Here is a 13352-nt window from a genome sequence, read left to right on the forward strand (position 1 = left end):
TCAAAAACTCCCATCCCTCCAAAGCAGAGGCAGGCTACCCTGGAACAGTGATGTCACCCAGAGTGGATTACTAGCCCTTCTCCTTAGTTGAATGGCCAGAGTTCAGATGGCTCATGGCACTCGTGGCCCCATCATTTAAAGTGCCCACATGTGGTGGTTCCCTCCCTGTATGAGGCATGCAGGAAGTACTTGAGGGAGGAGCTGTGCAAGGTAGGTCCACACGTGGCCTTACACTTGACCTTGGACATCTGGAGCAGCCGAGATGAAGATCATGCCTACACCTCCCTCACAGAGCACTGGTGCAATCAGTCAGGCTGTCGGTAGGCTCTCCTTCAAGCCAAGGTGATGGATGAGTCTCACATGGCAACAGAGATCATGGGGGCCATGAATCGCATGGTGCAGGGTTGGCTCATTGGGCAGGGTGAGCTCACCCGAGGGTTCATGGTCACTGACAATGGGGCCAATATTGTCAAGGCCATCCGTGTTGACAACTTGGTTGGCATCTGCTCTCTGGCATACAAGCCGCACCTCATAATCAGGGATGTCTTGGAAGGGGACAGGGTTGCCAGTGAGGGTGCCGTCACAACCAGACACCTGATTTCAAAATGCAGGAAGGTGGTGGGCTACTTCCACCACAGCATCAAGGAGGCAAGATGCTGTGGGACAAACAGGCAGAGCTGAACATCCCGCAGCACAAAATGATGCAGGATGTGGAGACTCAGTGGAACTCCACATACCTGATGCTTGAAAGGTTGGTCGAGCAACAGATGGCCATTTATGAGATGGTCTTGCATGGCGAGATTGGGATCAGTGGCCCGCTTAACAAAGCTGAGTGTGATACCATCTCCCAGATCTTGATGGTCCTCAAGCCCTTCCTTGAGGCTACCAAGAGCCTTAGCAGTAGTAATGCCCTCCTGAGCCAGGTAATCCCTGTAGTGAGGGAACTTGAAAACAAAATGCACAAGTTCCAAGGGACTGATGTTCCTGGCTGAGGCAAACCACTGTTACCAGAGGTGCAGGCACTGGTGAAGTGACTGAAGGAGGGCATCAAGAAACCCAAAACGAAACAAAGCAAAACAACCCTGCTACATGTGTACAACCAAGGTCAACAAGCAAGAATTTCTAGTGTGAAAGACAAAGAACTAAAAGCAAAATTAGTATTTTAATGTATTTGTTTTTTAATGCATCATTTTTGCAATCCTTTTTCAATATTTTCTAAAGCAGTAAATGCATATATGTATGTAGACACATATCATTTATTATTTGAATAATGATAAAATAACAATAACAATAAGCCACAACAATGACAACAATAATAATATTAACATTAAGTCATAATCTTTGGGATATGCCCAGTCAGGGTAGGAACCAAAGAAGTTGTGCTTGAAAGTTCATGCTCCTATTTTATTTTTATTACCATAACATTGCTATAAAGTTCTGGAAAAATCATTTTTATCTCAATGTATTAGTTGTGAAACAAATAATTTAAACAGGCATAAAATGAAGCACATATTGTTCTAGATGTTATTATGCCACTTGCGCTCATCTTTATAATGACACGAGAATAGCTAACCATGTGCAAAATCTTCAATAAGATTGCAGAACATACATTTCCCATTTCATTTTCTTTATGAAGAAAGAAAAGGAGAGTTTCAAATAATGAAAATAAATTTTAAAACAGTTTACTCGTCTATCATATAATAACGTTCAAACTTTTGGGGTTTTTTTAGCATATAATAATGTTTAAAGTTTCAAGTGCAGGGGAACCCATGGCTAAAGAACTGAAGATGAAGCTGAAGGGCTAGGGCCAGGGCTCATGCTAGTGTTTTCTATGCAGAAGTAAGTTCAATTTCTCTCCTTACCAACATTATGACAAAGAAGGTGTAATTTCCCTTATATAATCAGGAAAATACTATAGCCATCATTGTGATGTGTCAGACCTATTCTCTTATGTGCCATGTAATTACATTCTCTTTACCAGGAAGTGTGTTTGATACACCATATTTTAAATTTTCAAGGAAAGTAAAGTAATAACAATAATAAAATATTAACAAAATTGTCACTTTAAAAATCCAAGATGACAACTGAGACCTCTTTTCCAATATAATTCTCAGTTTAATATTTTAATATGGCACTGTACGATTTACTTAAAAAAGCTTGACAAACTTCTCTATAACACTTGGCAGACAAGGTTCCTTGGGTGAATTTGATATCTTTTATTAGACCAACCCAAATAGTTGGAGAATAGTTATTAAGCAAGCTTTCGGGTTCAAAAACCCTTCGTCAGGCTAAGGAAGCTGCAGCAGTTGGTGTGTAACACTTGTACACTCTTTAATCTCACAGTCATATTACTACATTTCTTTCATTTGCTATACCGTCTCATTATAAATAACATCTCACAAGAATTATATGATGACAGGTAAAATAAAAATAAGAATAAAAAACCCTACAATAATCTCCTCCTGCTATGGGAGAAGTACTCTTGAAAATAACCCTAAGGAAGTGAAATGCAGGAATAACCAGATTCGCTCATGCCTTGTAGGAAGGACTGTGCAGTTGCACAAGGGGAAAATACCCTTAAGAAGTCACAAAACCAAAGGATCCACAAAGAATACAGGTTCAAGTCTCAGGAATCTTGCCAAGCTTGTATCTTTATGCTATCTGTTTTATGTCATTCACTCTAGGGATATTCACTCAAGATATTTTTGCTGCCCCTTCCATCCATGTGCATTTGCTTGCTTCTCCAACTTAAGATGTGTAGCTATGATTCTATTTCCTGTGTGCTGGCCCTTTAAACATAGGGAGTCAGCTTACCTGTCTGTTGCAGGCATTTAAGATGGAAGAACCCCCTGACCCCCTCCCCCCCCACACACTTTTTAAAATTTGTTGTTTGGTTTTTTTTAATGCCTGGGAAATGTAACTGGCAGACATCATGGGAGATGAGAGAACAATAAAACTTCTTGTGCATTTCCTCTAACAAATCTGCTGTTTCTGAGAGGGGTGAACTACATGGAGGGACTGGGGTGTATATGGAGTTTATATGGGTCTTTTCTGTGTGTATATACATTCAGAAAACCTGCTTTCCTTCAGTGCTTAAAATTATACCTTTCCTGGGGCATGCAGTGCTTTGTTTCATTGCAATTACTCTTAAGGGTAAGATCTGCTCATAAACCCCCATCTCACTGAATGCAGATCTGATGTAGGCTGGAACACACACTCTGTGAAGCAAAAAGGCCCACATGATGACATTCCTTTACTGCATATGTACAATGAACATTTTGTCAGGCAGCTGTTAGATAGGTTCGTTCCCTTGGGATATTTGGAGGGAAATCTTCCCCAAATCAACTATCGTTTTGGAAAAAAATAAATCCCTGTGAAGCAATCCAATAACAATCTTAAAACCAGACAGAGAATTGATCATGTGCAAAAGGATCATTTCTCATTCTTATCACAATCTCATTCAGCAAAGGGCTATATTTTGTCATGTTCTCTGCACTTACGAAAATCTTAAAAGCATTACTAATAAGTATTAATTTCATATGATTTTCTAGTCTGCAAGCAATATTTTTCTAAGACAATGCAAACATCACATATTTTAGGGATTGGTATATATTGTGTATTAAAATATGGTGATGACTTGTTGTCCTAACATGCTGTAGAACAAATAGACAATGACAGTAAATTAATCCATCGCCTTGACAGTCATATCATGATAAGGATGAAAAAAAGTATCATTTTGATTGCAGACCTGTTCTTGTCCTTTGCACACATTTCCATGACAATGACTGCAATCATTATAACAGCATTTTACATAATGACTCTGCTTTTGTGATGCTATTCCCAAATTGGGTGTGAAAAATGTGAAAGGGCAGATATCAAATGGTAACACTAACATCAATGAGGCAGAACAGACTACTGAAATAATAATTGACAGCATTGACAGGGCAGTGACATTGAATAGAAGCCTAAAATTATGGTGTGATGCCCACTTAACCTCTTCCATAGATCAAGGGTTTCGCTATCAAAAACTCTTATGAATTAAAAGGTATATGAAATGAAACTTTGATAAAGTAAATATAATAAAATGCAACAGCAGTGCAACTAAGAGAAACACTAGCACAACATAGCCTCTATTTTTTTGTCTTCAAAAACACGCTCCCTTAATTAACTCACATTGGAATGCTGGTCAACCAATCTCCATATTAAAACAAATAATCAAAGTTACCACTAAATATAAAAGGCACTGTCAATGCTTCTAAACCCCATAGAGGTACTGAAAGTATAAATTTACTATACATTTACTAATGTTGATGAGGCAAATCAGACACACAAATTGTGAGCATGATACCCTTTAATCGTTTAAAGGAAAAAAAAGGGGTGGGGGGGTGGTGCACAGGGGAACAAAGACAGATGGGGTTACCCATTCAGAGAAAACCATTAAACAAACGCTAACGAATCTCGTTCACTGAGAAAACTCCATTCTGTACAGAAACCAAGGCTAAAACAGAATGTTAGATACTGCCACTATTTCGCAGAACATTTCTGTTGTCCTTGCAGCACACTAGAGTGCTGTAACAGACCCTTTGGGAATCACTGCTACACATGCTTCCCAAGCTCCAGCATAATATCTTCAACCACACAGCACTGCTGCAGGTAGGCTTCTTCTTATACTGAAAATAATTTATCCAAGGCACTTCAAGTAGGCTCAGTGACTGTGCCAAAGATTTTTCCCTTATGTTAATTAATCCATCCCAGGACTGCAGCTACCCTACTCCAGTTTAGGAAGCAGTCTCCCCAGGGCATCACATAGTACCTAGAGCATGGTAAATTATCACATAAACATGGATGACATGACTTTTTGGGTCCATTCCCCAGCTTTATAATGAAATCAGCTAGCTTTCTTATATGTATTTCTTTTACTGTAAATCTGTTTGTTAGGAATCTTTTCCAAGCTCTTTGGCCTCTAAATATAGGCTGTCCACTTACCCACTCCTACTGGCCTTTTCCTATAGTTATTCCAATTTTAATTCAATCTTTCTTAATTAGAGCCATAGAAGAAGCTTAAGCAGTGCCTAACTGCATAATTGCATTAATACTCTCTAGTAGAACCACCTCACCCATTACATCTTATGAGTTATGAATGCATTTGGCTTAAGCATGGATGCATCATGTTGATGATAATTTATGATAATTTCTGTTTCCTTGCCCTCTTTCCTATTAGCTAACCTGCCTTTGCTTCCATGGTCAACTTTGTCATCTTTCTCAATAAATGAAGCAAGATAATATTGATTTAGTGTATGTAATAAAAAGTGATATCATAACACATGAAGGAACTGTGTATAATGAGCCTTTAACTTTGAAGCTCATAAACCACTATGCAAATTTCATATTCTTTTAACATAGTTTTCAACATAGATTATATCACACAGACACTACTGCAGAATGTTAACCAACTTGTTGCTGGCCCTTTTTCTTATACATAAACATTGTGGGATGGTATAAGAAATCCCCCTCTCTACCCCAACCCTCCCAGATTGACTACCCAAAAGCTAGGCAAAAAAAAGCTGTCCTTGCAGTGTTTCTGGGCTCCTGCAACACTTCAGTTGTGCCTTAACCGGATGTGGATAAGGTATTTCCATAATCCTAAGCACACGATTTGGAGGTGAACATGCTATCTACCCTCTTACACAGAGTGCACCACATAGGGTTTCCCTCTGAAATAGATCATCTCTATTTTGCTTTTAAGTTGGTCAAGACCTTAAACCAAATTTGTTTCCAAAATATGCCTCAGAAGAGAGTTTAAAGTTGTCCTGAATTAATCAAATTTGTATCTCACCTTAGTATATTTACCATTATAAACATGGGGTAATACAGAATGTGATGCAGGTACATAAGTCCACCACTCAGTTTAGCAACCTTCATTTGCCTTTTTAATATAGAACTCTAAAAAGTATTAAACAACATTGCTTTTTAATGACAACATCATTTTTATCTTCATTATTGTAACTAAATATGGGCAACAGGCAAATACACTTGAAGTGTCTGTAGAATCATTCACTGTGGGGAGTATCCTTTAAATTTGAAGGCATCAGCAAGGGAAGCACCTGAATTGACAATATTTTCCGCTGCAAGTGTTGCTGTACCTTATATAAGAAATAAAGTCTTACCTTTCCCACATATTGAGGATCTGGTCCCATGTGCTCTTCTAAAACAAAGAACTGGTTCCACACCCATCCACGTTTGGGACGATGGTGTACTTCTGTTTCACCTTCTATGTGTTTAGTTTGATTTCTAGTCACCTTGATGGAGCCATGGTGAGCAGCTCCGTAACATCTCTGAACAAAACAGAGACAAACTAGGACTGGGCAGATACAAGATGTGCTCGTAATTCTCATTGTAGGTTAACTTTCCAGTTCAAGGTTTCCTTTTCTCTTGTCTGTTTCAACTGTAATCCTTTAATAGGTTTCCAAGAGGGAAGGTGAAGCCTGGTTTATAAAGACAGTCCAAAACTTTTTTTTTAGCCTGTCCATGGTTTAGTTGCCCATTAGGGAAAAGCCAGACTTCATTTACATCATGAAAACTGAGTGGAGAAACTGTTGGTGTTTCTTGAGGTCTTCACAATACACTGGCACAACCAACCATTTTTTACCTAGCAGAAGGAAAAAAGAAAACCACTTACACTTCACTGAAAAGAGTCATTTCAAGTTCTTTTGTTTGTTTTGTTTTTTTATACTTCAATGGGTGATGTATGCACTGCTGTGCTAATTGCTTCTTCAAAGGGTTCTATGATAACCAAAAATTCTTTTGAAACTTTTGTGGAGTGTTTCAGTTCTTTTTAAAAGCATTTTAAGAATTAGTGAGGCTCTTTCAAAGTGCATACAATAGGTATTCTGTGAGAACTGGATAATACAAGGTACTGGTGGTATAAGATTAGGCCTTTCACCTACAGATTACTGTATGATGGATAATATTTGTTAGTTTACACAAAATGAATTTTTGGCCTTTGTGTAAATTTCTTCTCCACAGAAATCTAAGAATATGGAAAACTTCATTAGCTAAAGGCAGTTTCAAAAGAAATCCCAGGAAAGAATAGCTACTCCAGGTCAGAAGTAAAGCATACTTGCAGAAGCTTGGGGCCAAAACAGTTCTTGCTATTATCTAGGTTTTATTGCTGGAACTTTACAGAAACATTAACTGCACATACACAATATTTTTGGAAATTAAAATATTGATGGTCTGACACCTCAGCACTGCTTGGATTATGAAAAAATATTTGTTTGTTACCCAGAAATCACAGAATCATAGGGCTAAAAGGGACTTCAGGATATCAGCCAGAATCAACATTGTTGTCTAAACCATCCCATCCAAGTGTCTGTCTAATCTGCTTTAAAAACTTCCAAGAATGGAATTTCCACAGCCTCTTCAGGCACATAATTTTCATTGCTTAATGATCCTCATATTTGGGAAATTCTTAATATCCAGCTAGAATTTCCCATGTGGCAATTTTAGACTGTTACTTTTTGTCCTTGTCCCATGACCACCTTATAGTCTAACTCCATCCTTTTTGTAATCACCCTCCAGGGATTTGTCAAACTGCTGTTAAATCCTCTGCTCTCACCAGTGTTCACTTCTCCACACTAAATAATCCCAGTTCTTCTAAACTTTTTTCATAATTCATGTTTCCTACATATCTAATCAGTTCTATTCCCCTTCCCTTGACCTTTTGTAATTTGTCTACACCTTTCTTGAAGTGCACAAAACTAGACACAGTCTTCCAAGGAAGGCCTCAGCAGTACTGAATCACTTTCCCTGACTTGCAAGTGACATTCCCATTAATACAACACAGTATGCTATTTCTCTAACAAGAGCACACTGTTGTTTCATAACTCCCCAGGTCCTTTTCTGCAGCACTGCAGCCTAGCCAATCATTCCCCAATTTATATTGGTGCAAATTTATCAAGTGTGCATTCAACCCTTCTTTTAAAAAAGGAAAAATCAGCCTTGGATAAAAAAGTGGTGTTTCACATCTTGCATACCACTGTTTTTATCCAAGGCTCTGGTAGAGGGAAAATAAATTTAAAAAATAAATTAAGAGCAAGGAGTTTGTTTATTTATCAGAATATTTCTGTAGCAACAGATCGTCTCTAAAGAGGTTATATATTGCATGTTTCCAAAACATTAAACAAAAATCAACAAGCAGTCATTGCAGCACTGGAATCAAAACTGCCCTTTTTCACTGGAGGAACAAATTTGCAATTAGATAAATTAACTAGCTGACTTTTTGTACAAAAACAGAAGAAATGTTTACTTATATTTTGTTTGTTTATATTAAAGTTATCTGTTTCTACCGCTCCTCTTTGCTACTGAACATAGTCATTAAATATCAGCACTAATTTTGCTTGTGATTCCGTCCGTCCCCCCCTCATGCTAGAAAATGTTTGAGCAACATTTTTGAGGTAAAGGAAGAACATCATATCCCTGACAGTCAGGAAAGAGAGAGGAACACAAAGCTTTGTTCTTTGGTTTCTTTTTCTACAGAGCTAATACAGAAACTTCTATGTGGAACATGTTGTTGTTCTTCACACCCATGGGTGTGATTATCATAAGATAATCACACCCCTGCCATTCATGCTGTATTGTTTAACCATCTAAAATGTCAGTCAAAGGAAAAAGAATAACAACTGAACACACACACTGGAATAGTGAGAAGAAGTCCATTCTACCAAGAGGTCCCTGGGAATGAAAAAGAAACAAACCCTAGAAAATATTATGAGAAGAATTTAGAAATGAAAGGAAATAAATAGGGGTAGGAGTTCACCAACTGCTGTATGGTTTATAGATTTCTCTATCTTTCTATACATGTTTCAGTGAAATATCCCCTTTGGAAACACTAGCCACTCTTTTCAGTATTTGTACTGAGTCCAAATATATTTCATTGGGTGTCATCAAAAGCACAGACCAAATACCTGACAGACCTTTGCTGCTAATTAACAGGTAGAAAAACCAATGAGACACATATTTTCCATTGCAACCAAGTAGTTCGCAATAGCGGACAGTTATGTGATGTTAATAATACAGCATTTCAGACCCAAGAGAAAATACCTGTATAGATTTTAAAGTTTATTTATTTCCCAATCCCAGTTTTAATATCTTGTCTCAAAGATACATAAAGGATTTGGAATAGTCAATGTCACAATACAAAACACATGGTTAGCAATCTCTCATTCCTCTCAAAACACTGTATTAAGATTAACCCATTAAGCCTCACATAACATACTCCTGGAGTTTAGCATTATTGTTTTCATTTTGCAGATGGGGAAACTAAATCAAGGAATATTTGCTGGACTTATGCACAGAGAGGTACTGTAGGACACTCTACCTTCTGCTACAAATCAAATAAAAAAATAAAAAATAAAAAAAGGCTCAAAGGAACCTCAGCAGTCCTTTTAGTCAGACCCCCCCGCTGAAAACAGCATTCTCTCTGTAAGCCATCCCAGACAAGCATTTGTCAAATCTGTATTAAAAAATAAATAAATAAAAAATAGATGACATCCCACAACCTTTCTAGGCAATCTATTTCTTTATTTAATCACTTTTATGTTTAGGGTTCAAAATCCAAGACTACTGATGCATTTTACTTTGCCTAGTTAAACTACTATGCATAGTAGAAAACATTTCCTCTTGACCATTTCAAAATATCATATTATATCTGAACACATGATTTCCCAATAATACCTTATTTAGAGATTACTATTAAACTAAAGTAGGTGGAATTATTATGTTCCAATATATATTGATATTAATTCAATGAAAGTTAGAAAGTAAGTTACAAATTAAAAATTCTTAATTTTTTCTTTAAAATCTCCCACTTCCATTTTAAAGGCTAAAAGGAAACAACAGATTTGGGTTCACATACTGTACAAAATAAAGGAAAGAAAAACAAAGAAAAAATTTTAAAAAAATAGATTTCTCTCAATGGAGCTATTCAGCAGTACATACATATATATGTGAAAATAGTACTATCTAACTGGCGTTTGTGGAAATTTGTAAATTAGTTTTGTGGAAAATGTTGCTTGTTCATAAAAAGCAAATATAAATAAATGCGGCAGTACAAATTTAGATGATGCCATTAAAAAACAAGATTTATTGCACAGAATTTTTTCTCCACAAGTGATCTATAGAATTAATTCATAAATGCTCACATAAATCCTGTATACTGTGTTACTTGTGGCCTGACATGTCTTTCTGAATCAATGGGAGACAGTTAACTTAAAGCTGACCTAAAAACACAGAGAAAAAGTAATGTATCTTTATTTTTATTACATATGAGTAATTTCAGGAAGCCTTTGCAAAATAAAAGGATATCAAGTGAAACAAGAGCTTGCTTGATTTTTTTTAATTGAAAAATACAGGTCTTGACTACCACAAAATATTTTGTGTTGGCTGGATAACTATATATGAGTGTCTCAGGACTTTGTAACTGGAAAGAAAGCTTTTAATGGTTTATTCCCCCCCCCCCCCCTTAAAAGAATATTTAAACATGCTTTAGTTAACTCCTTTTAAAAATAATTGCTCAGATAAATACACAAGAGAAATACACTGTTAAAGAACCCAGCTTCTACTCTACACACATTTACTTATTAAAGCCTAGAAGCTCAAATTCATTTTTTGTGCACACATGCACACACAAACACATACTCCAGGACCCCTTTAAACAAAGTAAATATGCCTGGGAAAGATTAGTTTTCTTTGTGATAAAGTTGTAAAATGGAAAAGGCTCATTTTCTTTCATCCTATGTTAAAATAAATTTCAGGTACACTTGGCTGGGAAGAGACTGAAATAAATGTTGGACTGAACTTTTTCATGTTTAAGGTGATGCTCCCATACCTGACTCTCCAAGAGCCAAGTGCTCTCAATGCCACTGTCTTCAATTTCAGAGTAAGTGTCTTGCTTTATGTTTTTGGTGTTATAATGATATATGCTGCTGCAGAGTAGACTTGTATGATTGCTGTCTCCTGGGAACTCTCACGCAAATGAGTTGTATACCTCAGGAGATTGTTGCTGGGAGTTAAAATTAAAATAAATAATTAAATATGATGATGTGGGACAGCTCTGCTAGCACTGCTGAAAATCATTACAAAACTGCTTACTGCTTTGTATGGCAGCAGGTTTCTAATGAATTCCCATGGAGCTAGTAAGAGCACAGTAATGTAGAATGGGCATACTCTACCATCTGGAAAAAGCACAGTCTAATATGAGAGGCAATTAAGATGGCCCTTAACAAGTCCTGCCATGAACCTCTGTCCCAAATTCTAAACCTCACATTAATTACAAATTTGAATTCATGTTTTATTAAATGTAGCCCCATTTTTCTAACTTCCTGCATCCTTTCTACATCCTGTGAAGCTTCTCATCATAGCCCTGGATAGGACAGGCATGCAATCAAGTTATGGAACTTGGCACTAAATTGCATTCCTTAGGTAGAGTTGGAGTGGTGTTGTAACCATGATGGTCTAAGGAAAATGTGAGAGGTAAGGATATTGTCGCTGATAATTTTATTATTATTATTATTGGATCAACTGCATAGTTGGGTGGGATACAGATAGGGTGACCATGTGGGACAATGTGCAATCTGGAACACCTCCCCACAACTCCCAGGGCAGGCTCTGAATGGCCCGTTAATGAGGGATTGTTCTTTACTTCACAGGTGTTAATGATCAACTGTGAAGTAACAATTAGTGTTAATGGGCAATTTTGCTTTTTGTCAGGGCTTCCTATTTCACAGCTCCTGCAGCTCTGCCTGTGCATCCCATGCCCTGTGCCCAGGACACTAGTTTTAATTTTCACTGGCTAGCCAGGACCGGCCTCCGAAATCTGGGACTTTCCTGCCAATCCAGGATGTATGGTCACCCTACATATAAACATTTGGATATGTGCACTCTTCCACTTCCCATCTTATCCTTCCTTATGTCCTGTTTTTATTCATATTAGAATTTTAGAACATAACTGCCATTTATTGGGTCAGATGATACGCCCATCTAACCCAGCATCCTACCAAGAAGTGCCACCACTTTCCCCTGCTACTGTTAGAGTTACTGACTTAGGAGCAGCAGGAGCTTTACCGAGCTGGTCCTGTTCTCTCTGCTACCACCACCTTCACCTGGACCTACAGTCCCCATCCCCTCTCAGCGGGAGGGAAGGCCTCCTGCTTCATCAGCCACCACCTACTGCTATGGCTGCTCACATCAAGAGGGGACCCCACAATGCAAGTGCGGGCCCTACACCAGTAAACACCACCTGCTTTCCTGCTAGCTGCTGCAGCAGCACCCCTGTACCTACCCTCCTGTGGTGAGACCTGTGCTGTACTACTCCCCTTCTCCCTAGTGCTTTGTTTTTCAGCTAAGTAAGCCTGCAACGTGCTTTTTCCACTCCCTGTTACGTGTCCTTGTTTGTCGTTTTGTCCTCCCCGCCCCAGTCACAGCCCCTGATATGCACACTACACTCACACCCCACAATGTAGCCAGAGGAAGTATCCTGGACCCTCATGCAGCAAGCCCCATGTTCTCTCCCCACTTGCCAGTCTCCCCACAAAACAAAACAGGGGAAGGGCAAAGGCAAGGGCTGCTCATCCTCCTCCTTTACAGGGAGTGGGAAGGGGAAAGAGCCTGCCAGAAATGACAGTCAACATTTGCAGGGACCAGCAGTGCCTCCAATTCCTGGAGAGCATGCTGCATTGAGCGGATTTCCACCAAGTCCTCAAATCAGTGAGGGCGCTCATGGGGGAAGGCAAGGGACGTAAGTGGAGCAACATATGGAAATACCAGTGGGCCCTCAGCTTTAACAATGCCCTCTATGCCTATGGGAGGGAAGCAGGATTGCTGATGGGGCTTGTGGCTCGCACTGTCTTCCACAAAAGCCCTATCAAACCTAACAAGACCCTCCATCAATGAGGTCACTCAACGTGGTAACCCTCAACATTGGCAGGGACTTTAACATCACCCTCGAGGTGCAGGGCTGCACTGGCAGGGACTGGAACTGGGCCACTGCAGACATCCTCAGCAGGGTTATCACTGACCACTCCCTGGTGAATGGGTAGCATGCCCATCACCCTGATGGATGACACCACCACCTTCACACCTTTGTCAGGGTGAAGGAGCAGCAGGCATACCACTCCAAAGTGGACCTAATCTACATCTCCATACTAAACATCACCCAATTCCATGCCTGTAGCATTAGGCTGTGCCCTTTCAGCAACCACCATCTAATGTATGCTCAGGTCATGCTTCAATTTGAACATCCTTGGCCGGTATACTGGCACTTCAACAACATCCTGCTGGAGAACATAGGCTTT

The 13352-nt window shown here is 38.9% G+C and overlaps 1 protein-coding gene across 1 annotated transcript in view; it reads right to left on the bottom strand.

Moving 5' to 3' along the window:
• Window positions 1-13352, bottom strand: part of CDH18 (cadherin 18) — a 445884-nt gene that overhangs the window by 308944 nt on the left and 123588 nt on the right. Inside the window, exon 3 of the mRNA XM_059728627.1 lies at window positions 6168-6649. Within this exon, the coding sequence (XP_059584610.1) occupies window positions 6168-6395 (228 nt within the window). The 5' untranslated portion in view covers window positions 6396-6649. The remainder of the gene's footprint in view (window positions 1-6167; window positions 6650-13352) is intronic.

Source organism: Alligator mississippiensis, chromosome 5 (assembly GCF_030867095.1).
Source record: "Alligator mississippiensis isolate rAllMis1 chromosome 5, rAllMis1, whole genome shotgun sequence".
Classification (NCBI taxonomy): Eukaryota; Metazoa; Chordata; order Crocodylia; family Alligatoridae; genus Alligator; species Alligator mississippiensis.